The 26,667-nt window shown below is 35.2% G+C and overlaps 1 protein-coding gene across 4 annotated transcripts in view; it reads right to left on the bottom strand.

Annotated features, from left to right (window-relative positions):
- EYA1 (EYA transcriptional coactivator and phosphatase 1) overlaps nucleotides 1-23,705 on the bottom strand; it is a 153,351-nt gene extending 129,646 nt beyond the window's left edge. For 3 of the 4 annotated variants that reach the window (XM_008566476.1, XM_008566479.1, XM_008566480.1), the window contains exons 1-3: nucleotides 23,152-23,705; nucleotides 17,958-18,007; nucleotides 16,271-16,398 (exon numbers count right to left, since the gene is read on the bottom strand). In XM_008566476.1, the coding sequence (XP_008564698.1) occupies nucleotides 16,271-16,394 (124 nt within the window). In that variant the 5' untranslated portion in view covers nucleotides 16,395-16,398; nucleotides 17,958-18,007; nucleotides 23,152-23,705. The remainder of the gene's footprint in view (nucleotides 1-16,270; nucleotides 16,399-17,957; nucleotides 18,008-23,151) is intronic. The other variant, XM_008566478.1, reaches the window with a different exon arrangement.
- Between the last annotated feature and the right edge of the window lie 2,962 nt (nucleotides 23,706-26,667).

The following is a 26,667-nucleotide window of genomic DNA, read 5'->3' as shown; positions in this document are numbered from 1 at the left end:
TAAAATCTACTCCAGCGGTTCTCCATATGATTAGCTTAATCAAATGTAGCTTTCACTCCCAAGAGGCACATTCAATTATACTTGAAATCCATTAAAGCTAGGCAAAAAGAATAGAAAGAAAAGGAAAAGGATACTTTTTCTTTTAGGCCCCAAGTACACCGCTTTTTGCTATTGTTCAAGGACACCCATCTATACAGTAAGGAATAAAGACTACCTTTTCCCAGTGAATCCAATTTTTTAAAAGGCTCACTGTTGAAAAGAAGAGGACAGTACGTAAAGTAACTACCACGATATTCATGATTTTATCAGGTACTGTAATTGATACTTTGATCACCTGGGACCTGATGCTAAAAAGACCAGTGATTTATTGTGATGTGAAATAGTTTCTGAATGAAAGCCAAATGAACAGAGACTCCTTCTGGCTTTGTTGTTACCAAACACACACCCACTGGAGAGTTAAAAAGACAAGAATAATCTTCAGCCATCAAAATTGTACCCATCCCATTCTCACCGGCACTATCACGTTTATAAATATACCATAGATGACATAATAGAGCAACCTCTCCAAGGCTTTGGATTTAAAAATGCCACATACTAATTTTTTTTTTAAAGTCAGAGATTTAGGGTACTGTAACATCTGATGACAACTATCCCATCTAAGGCACCTATATGAAAAGAAAAATCTATGAATGATCTGTTCTTTAAATAACAGGATTATTTTATCTCTAGCATTCTATTTTCTTTGTAATGTGACTTCAGTGTATTAGAAAACAGCAATTTTGTTCTCTTTTTCCCCCAACTCAAGTCTCTTTTTCTACCCCTCCAAGTTTCCAATCTTCCATCAGATCCTTAAGGACCTACTCATACTTTAAAAATATTCAGAAATTCCCCTTGTCCTTTTAATCTCCCAGGTCCCTCCAATTCCCTCGCTTGGCCATGCACTCTAGGCTGGCAACTTGCTACTCACCAGATGTGCCACAAACCTCCCTCCACCAATGCCTCTGAGCTTCGGTTTTGGGAGTTGGAATATCCAGTTACCTGCTATAAGACTTTCTAAAACTTATTTGATCTCCTTGACCTTAATTATCTCACATACAAAATTTAAAAAACTATATCTATATTACAGAAATGCAATGAAGATTCATAAGCATTTATGTAAAGTATCTGGCATAAAGGGCTGAAACTATATTCATCATCATCATTAACAGTAGCAATAGTAATATTCTATTTTGGTTGGGCTGAATGCCTTTCTCTTTGCTCCTGTGGAATAATACCAGGGAGCAATACTGAATAAAGAGTCAAAAACACCAGCTTTGGGATTATCAATTGAATTTCAGTTTAGCTTTGCTAATAACAGTATGAACCTGGAATAAGTTACTCAAGTTCTGTGTACCTCAGCTTCCTCATCTGTAAGTGGGGATTATATATTTGGGTGAGTATTAAAAAAAGATAAATGCTTATTTAGCACTGTGCTAGGTCCAGGGCCCATGTTTTTATCTCACTGTATTATCATAGTGCCTCTTTAATTATGAGAAATTAAAGTGTTCCTTAACATACAGATAAATGAGTCAAAATCTATGATAAACTTCAAGTTAAAGTTAAGCTTATCCTTTGAAAAAAATTAGAAGAAGCTACAGTGAAGTGACTTGTCTAAGATCAATCATGGAGCTGTGCCTTGGAATAGCCAAAATCAAACCAAGGTAACTTGGAAATAACTCAAGAAGGCAGGATGATTGTGGTCAAGTTAAGAAAACGTATACCTTGGTTATTAGAATCAGTGTACACACTTTCTGAAGACACAGGCTAGCAGGAGGATGACAATTGTGACCAAGGATTCCAGGAGAAAATGTGGCCATCATTCTTTAGCCCTCTTTAGGATAAGCTGGCCCATGAAAATAAGAAACCTGTCTTCCTTCACCACACATTTAAGTGACATCTATCTATCAGACCATGGAAGCTTGGTGACATTAGCTATCAATAAGATTATCCAACTAACCCATCACACCATGATTCCATGCTCACCAAGCAACTGCTGAGTATACTTTGAATGTTGTGGTCGTATACATAAATATCCAAGAAGACGACAGGCCAATAAGAGGAAACAAGTTCTTGGTCCATTTGATTAGTTATATTTCTTACCATACATTAAGAGACTAGTTAAAGCAAGTTCACCCCCAAAGGACAGCTCTGCCTGTTGGACTAGGAGCCAGCCTCTGTGTCATGAAAAATTCCTCTAGGAACGCACAGTGAAGGCACCAGCCCAGGCAAGTAGCAGGCCCTCTGCAGGCAATGTCTTAGCTCCTCTCACAACTTTTCTCAAGCAGTGTTCGCCTGTCTGAATTTTCTCTCATGATCGTTTCTTTCCTTGCTACAGTTTTTAAAAAATCACCTTTATGTAGACAATTTCCAAATCTCTATCCACATGCACATCTTTTCTTGGGAATCAGTCCCCACATCCCAATTATGCAATGCCCTTGTCCGGGTAAGGGTCACATTCAAGCTGCGCAACATAAAATCATCACCTTAACCCTCTGTAGTGATCATCTCTCTTTTGCTTAACGTTAGCCATGTAGAATGAAAGTTTCCTTCTTGCCCTGATTTCTCCTGGTTCCTCTTTCCTCACACCCTATTGCCAAGTGTATCATTTCTGCCATTCTAATCTTTCACAGTCACCCTCTTTCTAATTTCACAGCCACTATCCTAATTACTTTCTACCTCTTCTCTTGTGAAAGTCACCAAATTGGATTTTCACCCACTTCTCTCCCTACTTCAGGCAGAGATATTTACCTTTTCGTAGCCTAGATTTGAGTATATCTCTCCCGGCCTGGGGTCTTCAGGAGGCTCTCCATTTTTTCTTGGATTAAGTTCCCCGTCCCTAACCATATATCAGAGCCCTCTATGCTCTGACACAATGCTTTTTTCGCTTTACTTTTTGTTTTTATAAACACTTTATATTTGCATAATAAATAGTAATTTACAAGATTACAAGAGTATTAAAAAAATACACAGTCTCACCTAATCAACCTAATTTTCCTGTGTGACACTATTATTCCCATTTTACAGATGAGAACCACATGTTCTTACATCTAGACAACATTTAAACCAAACTGGCCTACTAAGATGTTGAATGCTTCTGCAGTTTTGCTAGTGACTTTCCCTCTGACATGAAATATTCTACACATATTCCATATGACTAAATACTACAGTTCCTTCAAGGTTCAACCAAAATCCCACCTGTTTGATTAGGTCTTCTTTGATCTACTACTCAGGGGTGATTTTTTTTTCTCTTGGGCTTCTAAGTCTACATGCATGCCTCCTTTAGAATATATATCCTATTCTACTTCATTTTATATTTCATAGTCCTATCCATTTTAATATGATAAATTTCTTCATGGTAGGAGCTACATCTTTTTTACATTATCATATTCCCATAGAATTTAGTACAGTGCTTGACTCATGCTGGAACTCAATATTTATTGAGGGAATAAAGGTAAAAATGTGCAACTGACTTATTACAATTGACTTCATACCACTAGCACACTGCACAGGGCAGCTGAAAACTCTAAATACTCCAACATAAGATGACGTTTTATTCCTCCCAAATTTTCACTCAGTCAACTTATGTGCAGGTTCTTATAAAGCCTCTCTTTCACAGGATACATGTCAGTTATGCTATTTTGAACAAAGTACTATTTGTAGAAGACACATTAGCATAAAATAATATCAATCACCGGAATTTCTGTATGTTTAGAGAGGACCCTGCCTGAGTCAGTAAAAAGAGAGGTAAATATATTACCATAGATTAAATAATAATTCATGGGGCATGACCACCCAAAGGCAAATATTGGATATTGCTGCAAATAAGGCTTAAAAGAGCCCTTTATAAAGCAACACTGCACATGATTATGCTGCAGAGATCACAAAAGAAAAGCACAGCCATGTAACATTATGTTATGGTTTGGATCCAATGACAATATCACTCACAGATTTAATGAGTCTCTTTCTCTGTGAGGCAGAAGTGGAAATGTATGTTTTTAAAAATTGTGTCAAATGATTCAAAAAGGGACATCAAGGAATACCAAAGGCACATGTGAAGAGAATAAATAAAATTGTTACATGAAATATGAAAGTGGAAAATAGCAATATTTGTAAATTTATATATTTTATGACATCTTACTTTAAAGATATATGTTTAAATTAATTGTTGTAAGTAGCCATGTCATTTTTTATCCTTTATCTAAAAGCATATATATATTCATGAACTAAATGTTTTTCTTTAGTTAATCCCCATTTAGAAAACGTGGCATCCCTTTATGTTTGGGTTGGCTCTACAGTCTAGCATATGATTATTATCTCTCCAAATATTAAAATCATCATCTTTGTCTTTTAAGAGGATAGGAAAAACATTAGCTTTTCAAAACAGCACAACTTGTACAACCTCACGAAAACCAAAGTAACACATATAAACTAAACTTAAGGGTACACATGGTCAACAAGAAATGTTCATCAGTTTCAAAACCTGCTATTCACAGGAAGTGCAGCGTATTAGAGAAGCACGGGACAATGACTTATGCAGATGTCTAGACTAGTTGACATTTTCTGTAAAAGAAATAATATATGGTAAATGATCCCTGCTCCTTTGAAATGTCTTCTGCAACACCACTTTCCTTTTTTGCAACTCTTATTTATGCCACACTAGCTCAGGTTCCTAACACACAAAATCTGGGCAGATTACACGAGCCTCCATGCTGCTGCTGCTCTCTCCCCCCGTCCGATCTATCCTTGAAATTGCTGCCAGTTTAATACCTAAAACACTAACACCCTATCAGTCCCTTGCTCAAAATATTCAGTGGCTTCTCTACTGGCTCCAGGATGAAGTCCAAACTCCTTAGCTTAGTATTCAGGGTCCTACCCAGTTTGGCTCCAATTGATCCTCCCAACTTTATCTACTATCAATTCCTTCTTCAGCGAAACTGCTCTCCTCTCAGTCTCTCAAACTATCCTACCTTTGTTCGTATTGTTCCCTCATTTAGAATGCATTCCATCTCTTCTCAACCTATTCAAATTCTACCCATTTCCCAACACTCAGCTCAGATTCCATCTCCTCCTTGAAGCTTGGCCAGACCTTAGCAAGCTGAAGAGCTCTTTCTTCTGAACTCAGAGAGCACTTTTGTTTGGGTCAGTGGCTTCCAACCTTCTCAAGAATGAAGTCCTCTTTCTAACACCAAAATATTTCAGAATCCAAATGATAGCCTATTTTTAATCTGTTGATTGAGAAGGTACATAACAACAACCTACTGTGAATTTGTAAACAAAAAAATTTGTATTTTAATAAACACAATGTCCCTATGTGAAAAAGAGTTAACTATATATTTGGCCTGTTAATTTCCTCAGCCTACAGACAAAACTTTTTGCACCAAAGAATTTGCTGACCTTTGGTACTAGCTCTCTAACTTCTGGGTAACTGTAGCTCACAGACTGAACCTAGCTTTCATAATTTACTTGTCATATTATTACCTTTAAATTTTTGTCAAATGCTCAAAAAGTCTTATCTTCCCCAAGAAGACTGTGAGCTCCTTAAGGCAGGTGCAGTATCACATACTTCTCCATATCTCTCCTAGAGTCTGACAGAGTTCTTCACATACAATAAAAACCATATAACTGTGTGTTTCCTTTCCCCCCAATATTGTACTATAAAATTTATCATTCATACAGAAAATTTGGAAGAATTATATGGTGAATACCCATAAACTTACCACCTGGATTTTACTACATTTACTTTTCCATATTTATCCCTCAAAAAAAAAAATCTTATGTTTCATGCATTTCAAAATAAGTTGCAAAATACACTTCCCTTAAACACTTCAGCATTCTTTTTTCTTTTAGGTAAAATTTTTATTGAATGAAAAGCAAAAATCTTAAACGTGCCATTCAATGATTCTTAACAGATACATACATTTAGTAACCAAAGTGGGATCTAAATATTTTTAGCTTATTATAATCACGGAAGTATGACACAACAGAATGAAAAGATTGCCCCAATTTTAAAAATTCAGGTAGCAATACAACATTCTCAATTATGACTTAGGCAATATTTAAGAGGACTTTTAGAATAAAGGAGTAATAATTTTAAAAAGTAGCTTATATTTATTGAGCACCTGCTATATGCCAGGCATTGTGCTAAGCACTTCATAAGCAATAGGTGATTTGTTCCTCATGGCAACTTTATGAGATATTTATTATAATTGTGTCATTTCCAGGATGAGGAAGCAGCAGCTTAAAGATGTTAAACTACTAGCTCAGGGTCACACAGCTAGTTTCAAATTTCTTTAATTACCATATCTTTTATAAATCCACTGAAAAGTCAAATGTTTTCCGATTAGTGTTTATCATCCTTAATCATTCCCCTGATACAGATCTGGACAATCAGGGAACAGCACAGCAATAGGAAGGTCAAAGGATACCAGGGCACTGAATAAAAGTGTATCAGTGTATGTTGCAAATTAGTGTAAAGTAAAATAAACTAGTATATGAAGATTGGAAGCAGATGAGCTGGCTCTGACTCAGAACCTCAATCATATCAATATGGAAAAATGGTTTACTTGCCTAAAATGTAATCAACCTACAAACGTGCATCTCAGATCATACCCTTTTCTTATCCTTCACCAACTCATAGGAGCACCCAGACAGAAACTCTACCCACACTGAGTATGAACTGAGCAAGTATTTATTGAGTACCTCGTACCTGCAAGTGCTGTTTGGCAATGTGAGGGATCTCACAGGTGGATATACTGCAGCAGCCAGTCCCAGAGGATAGTTTTCATTTTTAAAAACAACACTTATTATTATTTAATAATAGCTGCTATTTTTTGAGCATGTTATGGATGTCAGTACCTATGCTTAGTATTTAAGACAGACTAATTGTCATAATACCTTGTGATAAAGGGGCAATCCCCACTTTACAATGAAGAAAGCAGAAGCTCAGAGTCTATAAAAATAATAATAACAGCCAATGGATATTAGCCCTTCTTAGGGGCAGAATTTGTTCTAAGTGTTTTACCAACTCATTTAACCATCCCAGCAATCCTACAGGCAGATTCTATGATCATCTTCGTTTTACAGACCAGGAAGCAGAGGCATAGAGTGGTTAAATAATTATTCAGCATCACACTGGCTAACTAGTAAATAGTAGAGCCCAGCTTCAAAAGAAGGTAGCTGGGCTCCAGGGCTCCCTCTCCATTCCCTGCTCTGCTGCCTCTAAAAATCCACATGTTAGTAACATGGTGAATAAACAGCTGAGTTGAGATTTTTAGCCCAGGCTAGTCTGACTGCAAAATTCATGCTCTTGTCATCATGCAATACTGCTTTCCTATATTTTTAGTATTAATTTATTCTCTACTTTAATCTCTTTAAGGCAAGTATCAGATCCAAATTTGTGTTAGATAATATGTAAATACGTACATGACTTGAGATAAAATGTCCTCATTACCTCTCACCTGAAGTCCTTTCTCACCACCCACCACCGCTTGAATACAGTTTCAAAATACTACCTAAGTGTATTTCTAAAACACAAACCTGATCACATCAGTCTCCCGTTTATAAGCCTTCAGCGTCCCCCACCCCCATCTCCTGCAGGATTGAATCCAAATTCCTGAACCTCGTTCCCAGGGCCCTTCATCATCTGCTTTGGCTGTCTTGAGAGAGAGAGAGAGAGAGAGAGAGACACACACAGTCCTGTCATTAGAAATATCTCTGCCACAGCTACAGAAACCACGCATGCGCTCTTCCTTCCTGGTGTGGCACCCAGTGTTTTTGTACCTTTCCTAGACTCAGTTTATGCATCACCAGTGTGCAAAATCATCCTCCATTCTCGGTCATGATCAGGTGCCCCTAATCCGCTGCAGAATATAAAGTATAGTGGTCATCGGATTAAAGGTCAGCAAATCATATAGACTGTGAGCTTCTCCTTGTCCAGAATGCAATTTAGTAAATTTCTAGACGCAATCACTTAATAAATATTTCCTGAATGAATTAACAACGTAATTGTAGCTATAAGTGTAGATGTACAATATATGTACAATATTCCTCTTACTGCAGTGTTTATATCCTTACTCCTGCAACGTTCCCCCACCTTCAAAATGTTTATGTCCAATGATCACTCCTTTATCATCTTGCAAAGATACTAAATCTAAGTGCACTAACTGCTTTATCTTTATATCACTCGGTTGTTTCTTGGACTATGTGGAAGTTGCTTCACCACAGGTCAAATTCTAAGTCTGACAGTTGAAATTTCCATTTATGAAACAGTTAATTAGTATGGGTCAAATAGAAGTCAGTTACTATAGATCAAATTCCAAATCAGCAGCAATGCTTACTGTGGATGTTCTGTGGATGGTCAGCCTGTAGCTCCTTATATGAACTGGTTTGTGACATGATCAATTTCAAAAATTGTAAAAGCAGGCTTTAGATACTTATTGAGCCTATTAATGCATTGTAAAATAAAACTAACGCATGCTCTTCTCTTGTATCTCTCACCTACCTTATTTGCTTAGTAATACTGGGCATTCATTCAACAAATATTTATTGACTCTGTTGCCAAGCCTTCTGCCAGATGCAGAGGACAAAATAGTGAACTAGTCCCTTCTGCCTTCAAGGAACTTAGAGAGATTACCAGGAGAAACACACATATAAGTGGATCTTCTCTATCTTTCATCTCGGTCATAGTATTAGACAAGGTAACAAAATTTCTTCAGGCACATAAAGTATTTCAGCAAGAACCAAGCTTTTTGGCCAGTAACCTAAGCAGTGCTATTGGAGAGTCCATGCTTAAGAGTGTAAAGAACGTGGGCTTTGAAATCAGCCTGACATTCCTCAGAATCTCTTCTCCAACACAGATAATATGCTGCATAAACATAGACTAGTCACTTAAATGCTTTAAAATGAGGCACATAAAAGTTACCTTAAAGATTGTTTTGAGGATAAAAAAGTATGTAGAGGGCATAAGGATACGGTCAATAAATAGTAAGATCTCAGTTATTTCAGTTCATATTCCTTATTTTGCTGAAAAGGAAAAATCCCACTTATTAGTAATAGATGCAATGATGAAATAGGTAAGCATTTTTAGATTTTGATTCATTATACAGAGAAAAAAGGTTTCAAAGTTGTATCATGGACAGTACATAAACATACCTCCTTGGAATGTGTTTGGTAAAGTTCGTCTAACTTTTTTGGTATAATGGGATATTGGAGGCATGAAATAAAACTGAAAAATCTACAAAACCAACAAATTACCATGAACATAATCATAATAAGGTTTTATTTATAAACAATTTTGGGTCCTAAAACTTAACATAAACTTGATTGGCTTTTCAAAACTTACTTTCTCTCTTAGTAAAAGCAATATTTAGCTGTCTCTGATGACAGCTACAGATAACTTTTTTTTTGTCCTACCCAAAGTAAAAATGGAAAAAGGAAAATTTGTAATACGAGTTTTTTTTTAAATATTATATTGTATACTTGGAGCCAGTCAAAAGAGAATGAATTACTCTTGGTCCTTACTGTAAGTAAGCAAGGTGAGAAAAAACACACATACACCCCCACACCCCTGCAAGCACACCACTCTTTCTGTACACTGCTCACCCCAAGGCATCCTTGGGCATCATAAGAAATCAGGAATTACTTAAAGCATGTAATCTATGACCAAAAGGATATGAATTAGCCTAAATAGTGGCACTTGCTAAAGGCTCACATATCTCCCTGGAGGGAACCAGAGGTTTCTTCAGGAAGATAGAATGTTCTTGGGGATACATATTTCTGCTCATACCAAAGTTCTGGCCCAACCAGAGGAGAGATGCCACAGAACTGTGATTCTCTGGACTATTAATAATTGGAAGCAGGTGAAAACTTACATTTAGTCAGTTTTTCAAAAAGCCTAGCTCTCTAGAAACCTTGAGCTTAGTTGCAGGCAATAACGTTGAAGCTTCTTTTCTCACCATCAAAGACACAGTTGGCTAGAGACTAGGCTAGAGCATATCTGCCAACCTACAAGGCCCAAACACGACCTCCCTTTATTCCTCTGACTTTACCTCTCATACTCCCTGCCATTCTCTCTCCTCCAGCCACACTGAGCTCCTTGCTCTTCCTAGTACACACCACGTCTATTTCCAACTCTTGGATTTGGTAACTGGTGTACCTATGGAGCCCCTAACAAATGCCAACATAGTGCTGCTTGGCTGATATAGTCAGGTTCTCAAAGTCAAGAGAAACGTGACCAAATATATCATCTATTCCAAAATTCTGAAACTATTTACTCCGAGCAGTAGCAAAACTGCAACCACTTTTTAAATTTCACAGTAATACTGCTCCAGTTCAAATGTGCATATAATAAAGACTATTCTAATGAAAAGCAGAGATGACTTCCCATTTCCATTTGATCTCAGAGAGGCTTAACACAGACACATGACTGATGGAATTATAATTAAGTCTAAAGCTTTGAAAACTAGTAAGAGACAATCCCCTAAAAGTTAACCTACTGATGCAACATACCAGGCACACACTCATGCACACAAGAACTTAAAGACCAGAGTATGACTACATCATAAGGGAATCACCCTTACAATGAAGTCCTTTTGTCCTCACAGCTTCTTCTACCGGTTCTTGTCCAGCTCTGCTGTTTGCTTGGGAATGGCATTTTCTAGAGATGAAGGCACCAATGTGGCAGTGAAAGCCCCAACATTTAGCAGGAAAGCATTCACAGAGGATGAGAATGCTGTATTCTCTCCATATACAGTAATACAGTGATTTAAAAACCCAGGCTCTGGGGCCGGCCCGGTGGCGCACTGCTACAGTGCGCCGCTTGGGAGCGCGGTGGCACTCCCGCCGAGGGTTCGGATCCCGTTGCCGGTCCCGGTCCGGTACGGGCGCGACACTGAGGGTTGCGATCCATTGCCGGACACGAAAAAAAAAAAGACAAAAAAAAAAAAAAAAAAAAAAAAAAAAAAAAAAACCCAGGCTCTGGACTTGGACAAAACTTAATCCATATACCAATTTAGATACCAGTGGTACCAATGATAAGCCATGTGCCTTTAACCTTGGCATGTGACTTTCTAAGGCTCAGTTTTTGGGTTTGTTTTTGTGTGTGTGTGTGTGTGTGTGCATAAAATAGGAATTGTACTGTGGAAGTGACTATTATCTACGTATGGTATGATGGTTAATAGATACAGAGCACTCTGTAAGCCCCAAGTATGCTACAAGTTGTATGTTACATCCTCACAGCAAGCCTGATGTAAGTTCTGCTATTATCCCCATTTTACAGATGAGGAGACTGAGCCACACAGAAGCTCACTTGCTTGAGTTTATACAGTTAGCAAATAGTAGAGCTGGGATTTAAACCCAGTCTCTCAGCCATTATGCTGGCAATCTCAAAGGAATTTTCTGAAAATAATGAAACAAAACATAGAGAATGGTCAGCATAGTGACTAATAATGAGTTATTCATAAACATTAGCCATTATTAATTAGCAACAGGCATGTGAAAATTATTCCCATATATACAACATAGGCAAATATTAAATCCTAATAAATTATCCCGTTCATTCTTCCACAGCTTCTGCTTAAGAACAACTCATAAGTGGCCAATTCTGTGGTTACAGACAAACAATAAAAATGTCATTTAGAACCTCCTTAACTCACAATGTCCCCTAATTTTCCAGAAACTAAAGTATGTGCAGAATGTAAACAATAAAATTAGATTACCATGTTTCTATCAACAACAGAATATTTGACCACAAATATATAAATATAGCCTGTAAGATGAAGTCTCCAACCATAGTTTTATATACATTCATTCTGGTTTAGATATTTCTTGTAAATAAGATTTCTTAAAAATACTCCAGTTGAACTGTATTTTATTAAATTAAAATTACAGTGAGAAAAACAAATACAGATAATTTACTAGTGTTCTAAGCTTTGTAGAAATAACAGCTTAAAAGTAGATCTGATATTATAAATTTGTAAAATTGAATTAACCTATCATTCTAAAACATGCAATACACAAATGAATTTTAAATGCTGATAATTTAGCCACCTAATTTGAGATTGTATTTGTTATCACCTTGGAAATCAGATATACCAATTCAAAATTACTATTTGAATTACCATCAGAATTCCTGAAACCCTGTTTGTAGTGAAGATTCCAACTGCAACCCTTGAAGACAAATTTATCTGTTTTAATACTAGTTTAAGCTTCTTCTTGAGTTTGAATCTAAATTGACAAAAGAGCAAACTCAGAATTAGATCTCTTATTTTGCTCACTAACACCTCCTTTTTGCCCGTTCCCACTCACTAACCCCAGCCACCCCAAAATAAACACTCAAACTAGCAATATATGAACAGACCAATCTTAGGCTCCAATGGATTTAAGACAACCAGAGAAAACAAAGGTGGAAAGAATCACTGCTTTGCAAACAAGGCCTTAATTAGGTACATAAATAAAAATCCTTTACTGCTACAGCCCTGAATCCTTCTGCGGGAAGGTTTCCCAACTACTTCTCACACTTAACACAAATATCAACACAAACCCTTTACTATTTAGAGGCTTGAACAAATGCCCCAACATTAGAAATCCTCTCAGAGTTGATGCTATCTAACAGAAGCATCACCAACAAGCCTATTTCTTACAAACTATGCTTTAACAATCCAATAAGAAATTTCTATTCCATCTTGTCTTGAAAGACTAAGGAAAACAGTGAAAAGAAAGGCACAGTTGGTGTTTTCATCACCATCCATTAGTCTCCTCCAGGTCAAGCTTTAATTGTTTAATAGTAACTGAGACATGTATTAATTCATTTGAAAACATATCACTTCTGACAGTGCAAATCAAGCATTCATTTATCCTATTATTTTATATTTTTATTTATATTTCAAAGATTTATAAACTGGATGAAACCAATGGTTAACTGTAACAATAACGATTCACACAGAGGCCAGAATAGATTATAAAAATACAACTAGCTGAAAGTTTTGAAATACGAAACATTCAAATCACTATTATAACTGAAGAACATTTCATCTAGGAAATAAAAAAAACTCAGTGCTTGAGGCTGTATGTAGTTCAGTGTCTTTCTGTCTTTACCCCTTACATGAACCATGAAAATAGGCCCTAGCCTGTGAGTACAGAACCTACAAACACCGAGTCTCAGGATCATTTGGCAGCAGACTTAAGAAGAAACTTAATATTCTCTGCCGCTCCATTCCATTCCCTTCTTGTTTGTTCTTCAGATGAAGTTATGGTTTTGATACAGGAGATTTTCTTGTTTTCTTAGCCTCATTATAGGGACAAGTGGTGGCAGGAAGTAAAAAATGGCTGAGATGACAACCTATAGAAATGCAGGCAAAGCCAACAACCGTATAAACCAAATGGAAGCTTGTTGACCTGATTAATTTATATTGGGCTGAGACTATTTTCAATTGGGCTGCAGAGAAGTCACTTATATATAAATCATGGCATACGTAGCTGGAAATATCCGTTGTGGAGGTAGGGAACATGATAGATATTTTAAAGAATCTTAAATTATAATGAATTTTTTGTTTTTCATTCCTCTAATTCATTGGTAAACACTGCTGGTTTAAAACCAAATAAGATTTCAAGGAAGAAATAAGAAAATCTATAATGATCATATCCCAGGGAAGCTTGTCAGATATTAATGAATTCACTAATTTTACACTTAACTCCTCTAGTGGTGACAGAGAGGAATGAAACAAATACATTATGGAACATACAAACGGCATAATAAATTGATTCACAGACTTAATAACCTAGAACTTCCTGATATTGTTTGGATTTAAATAGGCACATAACATGGATCATGAATAAAGTTTGGGTCCATATTTTTAAACTGCATACTAAAATCAAACTGGATATCCCAGTAGATTGACAAAAATTCCATTTATTCTCTGGATAATTTATACTGATACCTTCTAACTTTACTTTCTAACTACTACGACCCTTGCAAAGTACACCAAAGAAGAATTCCTAGAAACAGGGTGAGACAAGTAACAGTGGATTTATCTGAAATCAGGTCTAAAGAAATCCATTTCTAAGACATAAGACAGTTTTTTTTTTAAGGATAAGAAATTATTTTAAGTATTTCCCAGATTGAATGATTCAGGAGATCGCATAATTATTTAATATATTTTATTATTTCAAACTTATTTTAGTTATGCAAAAATCTAATAACATAGAATATTCCTGAATATGAATGTGATATCAGGCTATAAAATGTAAGTATTTAGAAATATATTATCACTCCACATGCACTCAGGAAACAAACCACACATCATTCACACAAAGCCAGTCAAGGGGGCAGGTCCCAAACACACACTGTGTTTCAATACTATGTGGTGCTGATTTTGTAGGAGACCACTTGCTTGTAAAATGTTAAGAAGATGAAAACTTCTTGCCCTTATTACATTTCTTCATATACAAAAAAATTAACTATCAGTACTTCATAATTACTCTTCCCAATATGTATCAGTATCATCTATTAAGCACAACAGTTTAACACACTAGTCTTCCTTATTTTTAAGTTACTTTAAATGACTGTCTTCTCTGGACTTTACAGTGATGTAGACGACTGTTAAAGGTTTGCACTCTTGGCCCCCCTGTCACTCCCGCTAGTGGCTGACCTACACACTGACCCTCACATGAGGCCCACGGGTGCAGGACTTGCGGTGGTCTGTGTGACTGTATCCACACCCAGTCTGCACTCTGCAGCAGAAATGCTTTCACCTGAAGCCAAATTCCAAAAGGAAAAAGGACTTCTTTCCTTTATTTGCTCTATAAAATCTACTTACACACTAGAATTGCTTTCATATAAATAATTTAAATTTATCTTTGCTTATCAAAAGGGGAAGAAAAAAGTTTCAAATGAAAAGGCACCTTATTCAGAGATTAATTTTTTTGCTAGATCAGCAAAGTTTCTACTTTTGACAGCGACCATTCTTCATAAACACTGGAAATGAACGTATTTACACTAAATGAAAAAATACAAAATAGTTACATGGAAAAACCATCACTGCTGGTATAAAAATTATGATGTCTCATATCAGAAATAACTGATTTTATATTTTATCTATTATCATAAATTTCATAACCTTACAAGTTTCAAAATGCTTCAGTAATATATACTGGAACACGGCACCAAAAAGACAATAATTTTATACCATTTAGTTTTGTTTATTTCAAAAAACTGTGTGATAAAAGATCACCATGGTGACTGGGAAATGACGGTTAGGGGTTTTGTTTATGGATGGAATTCTAACATGGGTAATTCATTGAACTTCTAGTGAAACTTATGCTCTGAGTTCATCAAAGTCCTGAGGCTTAGTAAGGAATAAATAAGCAAAAATATCATCTGTGAAGAAGTAATTTTTCAATAGCCTAAGGTAGAAATAAGACAGTGTGAAATGTAACATATCCTTCGATATGATGTTTTAAAAATATAAATAGTACCTAAATGACTGTGCATAACAGGTAGCAATACATACATATAACATTACATGTTTAGATTTAAGTATATATGGATTAAAGTAGGTATTTCTATTCACATAAAATTTACATAAATATTAATATGTATTAATTACATGGAAATAATAGTACTATGCTTAAAGTACACTATTTAACCTTTAAGATAATAAACAAATTTTGTGTATATCTTCCAAATAAGGTTGCATATTTTGTAACTATTTTTTTTTTTTACTTATACTTTTATGGCCAAAGTCACTAAAACACTAGACACACAAATTATGTCACTGATATTTAGAAATGATCCAGTCCAATGTTTACATTTAAACAAACTCAGTTATATTTAGTAACAAAAGGGGAAGTAAAGAAAATAATTTTAAGTTTTCATTGCTCATACAGCAAAACAATGCAAACTGATCCTGTTCTGTGGACATGATCGACAAGGAGATAAAACACACTCAAAGGTTAAAAATGTGCACACACACACACACACATATATATATATATATGTGTGTGTGTGTGTGTGTATGTGTGTTTGTGTATAAAATAAAACCTATGTAATGTTACAATAACCTAGTAAAAGGCAGCTCCTAATCACGAACACTGATTCATAAGTCAAATTACCGAAAGGGGAAACACAACAGTAGTTCCATGGATTTGACAACTGAAATCATAACCACCTAATAACAAAGTGCATACTGATGAAGAAACAAGGTGCAAAGGAAACAGTGAGAAGGCAGACACTCACCTTCGGTGCCATTGGGAGTCATGGAATTATTATTTATATGAGAGTTATCGAGTTTGGGACCACTGGGGGATTCACTACTACCACTCAGACGACTATGCGGGCTGGTTAGATCCTGCATTTCCATAGACCTAAAGACAAGAAGCCTTCCATTGGACAGATGTACCAAATTCATAGCACTACTATTTAATGCGCTAACGACTTGACACCTTCTTTGAAACACGCTCACACATTGTATTTATTTTCTTAGACTCAAAATAGTTCATTTTGCATTTTGACTTCAGTTCATCCTTTCATTACTTTACTATTAAAGATATCACTTGCCTTACCTATCCAGCCAAATATTCATATGAAATTTTAAAAATTCCCCTTTTTTGGCCTGTTACATAGTTTATCAAGTCACAAGGTCTAGTGTGAGACAATGACATTATTTTAATTTTCAAAGAAAAAAATGCAGTCATGATTTTTTTACATTAAAAAACCAAAGGAATTATTTTTCTAAAAAAAAAAAAAGACAAAATATGTAAACAGGTATAATAGAAATATTACTTTTCTATGGAATCTGTTTCATCTAATAAATTAGCACTAGGAACTCCCTTATAATTTACCACCCAATTGTAATTTAATGGGTCTCCAAACCAAATAAAACACTTGAAACCTATAGTCTAGTGACAGGGAATGAGATAGTCCTGATGCATGTGTTTACTCTGGCAAACTACTTAATTGTTCCTCTGTTTCCCTTGAAACAAATGCAGCATTAAAACATTATGATCTCGGCTCACTTGTTTGCTTTGTGGATTACATACAGCATGCCCAATTGAAAAGGGATAAGGCCAACACACAGTGAGTCCCCACGAGCATTAGCACTTGGAATACCTCAGCTGTCACTTACTCAGGGAAATAAGAACAATTCTACCACAATGCTACAATTCTGCATTTTTACCAGACAAAATGTTAATTCTCTTCTGAAAGTTCTCAGACTCAGCAGCTACTTATTCTATAAACGGTACAAAAGCCAGTTCTCATGTTCACAATTTCAGGACTACCTATTTAATACTCTATTAATGAAGAGAGGAGAGGATTTATTTAAAGTCACTAAAAACAGACCTAGATACTGTTCTGGTTTCTGACAGCCAGGTTTTTATAAGCCTATGGCCCATTCAGTTTATCACTTTATTTTAACCTTTATGTGTTTTCCTAAAAAAAAAAAGGGGGGGGGTGATATTACATATATGAAACTAGTACTATTTGCTCCTTACCTTCACCAGGTCAATAAAAGCTATCGTCATTTTAATGTAGAGGCTGCACTTAAATCGACTGTGGATATCAGTTTTTAAAACAGCTTAACATGAACCATTTTACTTCTAAAGTCAGTTTTTACTTCCAGATTTTCTGAATCCAAACTAGAAATGGTTTAAAATCCAATTTCTCTCTCCTAATTCTCATTACACATTCCCAGTTTTCCTAACACCAGAAACTATAGACCATAATCATTTTCAAACTGAGGCTCCTATTCCCTTTCCACATACTTAAAATTTTTTGCAAGCACACACTCACACACAAATTGTTAAGTAATTTCCAACCGAGGCAGTTGCTATTAATAGAAATAATTAAGAAATACTAGACAAAAATAGATGCGGGTCACAGAAAGGTAATCTCAAAAAATGTCAAATACCAACAATATTCTTACCTGCAACTTGAGGAAACAGCAACATCTGAACTGGTTTGAGATGTTTGCACCTGTGATCGGGGGCAAAAAAATTAGAAGCTGTTACTCTGCTTCAGTGTCAGCTCTTAATTATACAGAGCACATGGCTGAGAACGACAATGCTTTCCTTTAACCAAAAGAGAAAAAGGAGGATACTGCAGCAGTGAAAGGCATATTGTCTTTAAGTTGAGGTCTCAACTGTTGTTTCCTCCTGCAGGTCTATCCTCCTCCTCCCCTTGTCAGGGGGGAAGGCAGCCAAATGACGGGATAGTGATTCATCACTGGCCTATGACAGCTGCAAACGGGATTACCCCTCCCCCAATCAACATGCAAAGCAGCCTTGCCCAGGCAGCTTGGAAAAGGTGCTTGGAAAAAAATAGCTATTAACAAAATGAGCATGTTTCACAGCAGCAGTTCAAGCAGTAATCCTCCAGCATCCTCAGAAGATCTTTCATCTTCTGTTATCACCAGCTGAAATAGAGCTCCCGCCCACCCCTTTGACTCCTGACAGTTTCTTGTCCTTATCATGATGATTTTCTCCTACATTTACTATTTGTCATTTAACATTCACAACAGCAGCTTCTGGGCAACTTTCAGGCAATGCTGGACTAATTATAAATGGCAAAGGCAAGTTTTCATACCCAAACTCACATCACTGAGCAACGTGTTTCTTTGTCCCTGCCAATTTAAAATTCAGTGAGTGCTTATTCAGCTTTGCCCGGTAAAATAGAAAAAGTAGTTCGCTTTTTGGTGAATTTTCTATCCTTTAAGCCGAGAAAGAGAATGGATAGTTTAATAATCAATTCAATATAGTCTCTTATGTATCTAGATGAATCTGTATTTTGGGACTTCACTGAACAACTTAACTAAGGTGCAGGCTTCCATAGTCACTGGCCTTCCAGAGGCAGCTCAAACTGCCGGCAGGTGACAAAGCTCAGGTGAGGCGAGGCTGCTGGCTTGCAAGCTCAGACTAACGCCTGGGCAGCAGGAAAGAGCATTCTGCACAACGTTTAAAATGGCTCAGAATTCCCAATCTTTGATGTGCATTTCCATTCAACCTGAACTGACATCAATTAGGGTTACAGAACAAAGATGAGAGCTGAAGCATCTCAAATGGCATTAAAGTTATCCAGCCAAGCATCTTCTGTTGAGTCCTGTTATTGTTTAATTATGATTTATGAAATTAAGAAATACTATCTTTCTAGCAAGAATAAAGCATCATTAAAGTCTAAATGTCTTTGTATAATGTTACGTGAAATTTCTAGGTATGGGTTTCTGTAACATGTGCTGGACAAAAACCAACTTTTAAAAGATGCTTCAGTATTAAATAAAAATTAAAATTTAATGCCTGCAGATATGTCATTTTGTGATAACAGGCTGGCTGCTGCAATTTTTCTTAAAATTAATATTCTCACACAAGATTAAAATTAATGTTCTCACACAAGATTAAATTCCTGTAGAAACTGCAGCAATATATCTCAAGGATAAATTTCCTCCCCCTCCCCCCACTTTTATACACCTGGAATAAATTATAGGTGAGAACTAACTTAGTTTTAAGAACTCTCTTGGCTTAATTATGGGAAAGAGTAAAGTATACTTTCTGTTAAATGTGAAAATACATTTCCACTTTAACATTAGCTAGAAAGCATAATCTTGGAAATATAATTTCACTTTTATTGTATGCTTTGAAAGTTTGGTTATATTTTATATTTGAGGATTAACCTATCATATTTAAGTTGCAAAGTCCAACTGTTAATAAAAAATGAACTTCAAAACAAGAATTATTCTAACACATTTCCTCGCTGAAAAAAATGCATTTTCACAACCTATTTTTTTTTAATGCAGGTTCAACTCAGTCTCTACTTTCATACACTACAATTTTTGAAAGTCCATACCCATGATCTTCATTTCATTAACTATACTTCAGATATATTCTTTTGTCTCAAGGATTATTTAAACCATGTGTTGTGTGTTACTGTATTTAAAAATGACTCTTTAATCAAAATAACTTTAAAACAACTAATCCTCACTTAGGCTGGTCAGCTGAATCCACATCGTGGTCCAGGAAAAATAAATCTACTCTCAAGAATGCGAATGCAGACAACAATTAGACACAGATGTGAGCAAAATTAGTTACAGTTTACAAAATGCTACACTTCACATGCTTTTAGTTTTTTATGTGTAGTACAAGATTACAGTGTAGTCAGGAAACATACTCTTACAATGACTTATCTAAAAAGAACACCTATTTTTCATTGGTGTTGATTTTCTCTCATGTTTGACAATATCTCTGGAAGTTTCTATGTTTTAAAGGTCTAAAACCATAATGTGTTTCAAAAATAATTAATTAGGAATATTTCTGGTCAAAAGAAAAAAAGAATGTTTCATGATTTTCTGAAAAGTGCTGTTAGGCATTTAGCAAGCTCACATTTTCTGCTTTACATCCATAAACTTAACGTTTCTTTTCTTCTTCTAATCTGATATTTTTAATTCATATTCTTCTGAGTGCAGCAATATTTCCCATAACATTAGAAATGGTCATCTTATATCACAATGAAGTCATTTCACTTTTGTGCTTTTTAAAACTCTTTGTATAGAATATCTATAGTAGCATACTGACAGAGTTGTGAAAATATAAAGAGAAAAAAAGAACTTCTTAGAATATAAATTCAAGAATCCTAAACTAGTAACTTTGACTTCTGATTAGTTAATGAGGTCTTTTAAGTTTGCCTTTTTTCTAATTAAATTTATAATTCTTCACAGATGTAACTTTTGTTGATGTTCAATTTGTCTCTCTCATTTTGTTAAACCTCACATAGTACTTCGCCAATCCATTGAATAGCCACATTAAATCTGTTAATACCATGCTCTTCAACCCCAGAAATTATTTCCAGAAGGCAAACTTGCTTTGAGAGATCATCAAACAAGACTTAAGGTATACATTTTATCACATTTTCCCTACCACAGAGCTCAGGATGCAGAGCAAAATTCATGACTTTTGCACTGTTTATTATACTTTGCTAAATTACAAATCAAAAGCATCTGACAGAAGATCATGTATGAAGCCAAAAAGTTAATAATGTTCTGTGAAAAGTAAACTGTAAATGGAAAGGGATTCTAAATCTCAGCAGCACAGAGCAAATAAAATGTAGGTACTTGTCTAAATTATGGGTTTTCCATAGGTTTTTTTGCTTGCTAGAAGCAATTTTTATAAAATGACTATAATTTAACTTTTTTTTGAAACTGAAATTTTCAAAGTGAAAGTACTGAACTGAACTTATCTAAATAAATAGAGTTGGCAGGCAATCTAGTTTTGTCCAACTACAGATCAACCTGAGTATTCCCAAATTTGAAAGACAATGACAATTTTCTAATCAGAATGTATTTATTAGAAAAAAAGTCTTCGCCATAAATCTGCTTTTTAAGCAGGATATATTCTTGTTAAAATTTCTCTTCAATCAATATTTTTAACTATGGTGTCAGTGTTGTAATAAAAACCTAAAATTTAAAAATAAAAACCTAAACTTAAAATGAACTTCTAGGGAGCGGTAGATTTTTTTTTTTTTTTTAACATCAACACTATATTTCCTTCTTTTTCAAAGACTCCATAAAATAAGTGCTTTAATACTATTGCTGATTATTTTAATGTAATATACTGTATTACTTTTTGCAGTATTTCTTTTAAAGAAAATGACAAAATAGAGTCCTCACGAAAACAATAACAAGTATTTAAATCACATTGATTCGACCTATAGCATTAAAAGATTGTTTTCAAAATTAGCATTTATTTAAAATGAGTGAAATACTTATGATATTTGATTACATGAAAGAAGTTATTTTATTCTCACTATTTTTCTTCTTTCCTCTTCATTCTTATAAAATAAATTTTCACATTTAAATAAAACTTTTCTTTTGAGAAAATCATTTATTATGTCTATGAAACTCACACAGCAGTTGACTTCCATTTGGCACTCTAAAACTGAACAGTGGCTCAATTAAGCTTCTATGTCTGTCATCGCAAAGAATTTTCAAAGATTGAAAATCCATGGCTGCTTGCTCAGTTACTGAACACTTTGGGCCTTAGGAGAACTCAAGCATCGAGAAAATCACATTTCAAATATTTGATAATGCAAAAGCATGACTATTCACGTGTGCATGTCCTCAGACCCCCAAATAGTGGGGGCAAAGACTCACACAAGCATAAAGTTAGACCTACTTTGAAAGACACATTATAAAAACAATCCCAAACCTATAAAAGTACGCCATGTGCTTAACTATCAACTTTTTGTACCCCTTGCCATTACAAAAAATGAAACATAAAAACGTTTGTCTAAATTCAATGACAGCTCTGAATTTATTGAATTCTTGCAAATGCTATGGTTAAATGTGTTAAAAAAAAAAAAACTCCTCCCAAGAAATATAAGCCCATGAGCCATTAGCAATTCATACACTGGTTTTGCATGTCAAATATTTTAAATGATAATCCAAAAGTTTAAGAATCTTGATTTTAATTTCAAGGTCCATTCAGGTCATATGAAGTGTCAAGTAAGTGAAAAATATCTTAGTTGGGCAAATGTTTATTATACCACCTTTTGAAGATCCGCCTGTTTAACATAACGTTTGATAAATTTATTTATTGAAGCGAATGGATTTCCTTCCTTAAAAAGTGGTATTGCTTTATTGTTATCTGTTGTCCTTTAAAATACTAAACGCTTTCTCATTTTTTCATATCAACTTGAAGTGTGTAGGAAAAATTATCCATGTGTTATAATGGACATACATACACCGCTATATTCAATATCACATAATAATATTTGAGGTTTGTGCAGCAATTCCGAAAAGAGATATGAAGTAATCACCCTACAAGAATATGGCCCTGTGTGATATTTATTTACATAATCATAAGAAAAGTAATTGTTAACAATTAATTTGTAATGATCTCTTAATGATTCCAATCGTTAAGACAATTTGGGGGTTAGGAATTAGACTTTTAGGATAGAACCCTGTGGCTAATAAAGTACGAGGTACAAAGTGTCATAAGTTTCCCCATGCCATAATGTTTTTCCTGTAAAACAAATCAAAACAATAATAAAAGCGCTCCTGTTATCCTGGGCTTTGCCTACAGGACAGCTGTTGTCAGTCACTACAATTTTTCAAACAGTCAGCTTGTACTTACAGCGCTTACATCTGCTGCATCCACCAGTTTAATGTGCGCCTTTGAATTTTCTGCTTTAGCAAAGCTCCATTCCTGACATAGTTTCGCTCCTGGACCGGGACGCGCGGGGCTCTCAGTCGCTCTCGGCGGGGCCGGGGAGCGCCGCTGCGGGGGGAAGCCGGGCTCGGGGCACGGCGCCTGGCCGCTGCTGCCGGCTCGGGCTGCCCAGCGACGGAGCGAAAACGCTTTTCCCGGGCAGAAATCCGCCACGGTGGACGGCCACAGCAAGGCTCAAAGTCGGAAGTGGCACTGGAGAGTTGCTACCTCGCCCCAAACTCGGAGCCATCAGCTCCCACCGTTCTGTTTAGCGACAGCTTTGCGCCCTGCGCTCCTTCCCCACCAAACAGCAGCCGCAGATAGCATCTGAGAAGCCTAGACAAAGAAACAGCAGAACCCCATCCCTCGATTTGTTTGCGCAGCCTTGTAGGGCTGCCCATGGAGCCTCGGGGCTTTTTTCTTGTTTTGTTTTTGCAACGCAAACCACAGCTATTCTCTTGTCCTAACCTTATTGGTTTAAATGCAACAATTGAAAGGAGCACTGCTCTGACTCAACCTTGCTGCTTCAAAAAAATTTATTATGTAAATCAACGCGCCCCATGCTATCTGAATAAACAGCTGTGTGAGAAGAACTTCTCTGAGAGACTGTCAACACACACACATCCTCTTGGTACAGAAGCTACCAATTAAGATCTTTGGGGAGTAGTTACATGCTATCTTTTACACTTTTCCAAAACTTTTTTCAGGTCCTGAAACTTGGGGAATCAATACTTTGTGGAATTTTTTTCCTTAATGAACCTATTAACAGGTCTGGGGAAAATAAAAAATAGGCCACTTCCATTAGGTAGAGAGAAAAAGCAAACGTGTCAGCTGTTATCAGTTTAACAATGAAAGCCTGAATGATGATTCTAAAATGATTTCTAGAATGGCGAGTCTTCAATGAACAATTCTTTGGATATGAAACAGGTATTTCAGTGTTAATATTTTTCAATGATTTTTGAGAAAGTGTTCATTTTATCTAGAACTTTCTTTACAGCCTATTCTTTTTAAAAAACATTTTAACTTGGAATCTGTGTGTGCTAATTTATAACACTCACCTGGAGAGCTGAGCTTCAGTTACCATATTTTATGCAGATAAAAGACTTAAATAAGATCAATGATTAAACCATTATGTTGATTTCAAATATTTAAAGAAGTCATCACTTATGTGACTAATGATTATTTTTAATTTGTCAGCCCTATATCATAGTTCAAATACAAATGTTTATTTTGATACTAGTCATCCATCATAATCAATTTTGTACTGGAAAATAAAATCTTTATGCCCTTGGATTTTCCTTAAAACTGTTTTGCCATTACCAATAATAATATTTCAGCTATTTGGTCTTTTTATTTAAAAAAAAAAAAAAAAAAGCATTCCCCCCCACTTTTTTAGGCTCCCATCTTGTTATGAAAAAAAAAAAAAAACATTTAAAAAAATCACAGTAACCTCTTAAATGATTTTATAATACCTTTCCAGACCATTAACTATTAAAACAGATAGACACAGTCTTACCTTTACTTTGCAAATTAGTAAATGAAAGTACCATTCCGATGCAAACAAAACAAAATAAAAAAGCTTCTAAAGACCAAAATTCAATAAGGACTTTCCCACAACCCCCTCCCCGTCAAAAAAGGATGCCAGTCTAAATTCCTCAGAAAAGTACGCTTTGTCACACCTAAGAGACAGCATAAACTGCAAACTCACCTAGGATTTCATTTTGTATAGTACTGGTAAGGAATCATGAGCTAGTCATCTACCATATTTGGGAAGCCAGGTCAAAAAACAGTTGATTGCTATTGGATCTGTTCATGTATGCAGCAGAAACAGAATTACATTACCACCTACAGCACTTTCTCAGACCAGAAGTATCAGCTATTCAGTAGGATAAAGCATATATGAAGAAAGTAAAATACAGCCTGTAACAGAGGTTTCTAGTGTTGTCAGATAAAATGTAATGTTACATTAATTTAATCTACGATATCAAGCACCCGCATAGTAATTGCCTTTGCAATCATATTTCTTTCTAAGCTCCATAAAATATAAAATTTGGGTTGTTCGTTGAGATTAAACACTGTTTGAAACTTTATGTTTAGCTATTATACCCATACTTCCCATAGTTTAAAAATTATTTTAGATATAAAATGGTAAAATATTATTTTTCTGATCCAAGAAAGATTATATTAGCAAATCCAAAATACACAAACTACACAAGAGGAATACCATGTAAAGTATGTCACTTTTACATACAAATTACTTGCCTACATTATAGAAATATTCATCATATTACATGTGTTTTTATATTGAAATTCAATTATTTTTAAGCAAACAAAATACCATTAGAGAAATGATGCATGTAATTATGGAGAAAATTATAAAAAGCATGATAAACATAATGTGACCACTAATTGATATGATATAGCTCATGCTTGATAATTATGTAACAAAAAGCTTAGTCATTGGCTAAAAGTAATATCCATGAACATATTTATCACTTTTCAATAGTTTCTTTTTCCTAAAGCAGAATTAGACAGATTGAAAACAATCACGTTTACCCATAAGTTTTGTCTGGTTACTACTTCTGAATATCAAATATGTAATGATTACTATTAAATACAACTTAAGCCAAAAATAACTTATCCTATAATAAACAGCCAATGTTTAAACCATCATTGATAAGACTCAGTTTGTAGTGTAAATTTCCTATTTCTAAATTTTCAGGACTATGCTTACATAACTTAACCATATTCTTTAAGGACCAAATTGTTCTCTAAATACAGTCATACAAATTACCACAGGATTTAGGAAAATTTGCTGAAAATTTGCCATTAGTAAAGATGGGTAATAGTAGAAAACATTATCTGATGCATAGTATGAATAGGAGTTAAATTCATCCTACTATGTGAATAGGAACTACAAAAATTTCAAATATGCTTTTTCTCTGATAAAACACAAAATATATATAATTTTACCTGGAAAAAGAAAACATTTGAAATATTCAACTGCAGTGAAATGTTTGACTACCCTCAAAGAGACAATATCTTTCCTATACTTTATCTCCAAACAGGCTTTATCTTACAGAGCCAGCTGTTGCCTGGATGTATGTGCCTGGTTATATAGGAGAAGTCTGCAATTTTGTTAGGTTTTAGTGCTTATAGGTTAACAGAGAGTTTTAAATAAAGGCATGATTACAAAAATAAACAAATGTCATATATATGTCATTATACTTATATAGAAAAGACAAGGGCAGATATAAGGAACCCATTAAAACAATTTAGTAGGTAATAACTTGGAACTTTTCTAAAACTACATGAGTAAACAATTGATTAATCAAATTAAACATAAAAAATAAATACTGAGAAAACAAAGGACAAAACACAAGAGTCCCATTCCACTTTAATGATAAAGTTCCTGAATAGTTGTGAAGGTTTCAATAGAAG

This window comes from Galeopterus variegatus, unplaced genomic scaffold (genome assembly GCF_000696425.1).
Source record: "Galeopterus variegatus unplaced genomic scaffold, G_variegatus-3.0.2 Scaffold244, whole genome shotgun sequence".
Lineage (NCBI taxonomy): Eukaryota > Metazoa > Chordata > Mammalia > Dermoptera > Cynocephalidae > Galeopterus > Galeopterus variegatus.
Note: the sequence above shows the minus strand (reverse complement) of the source record. Positions and strands in the feature narration are given on the sequence as shown.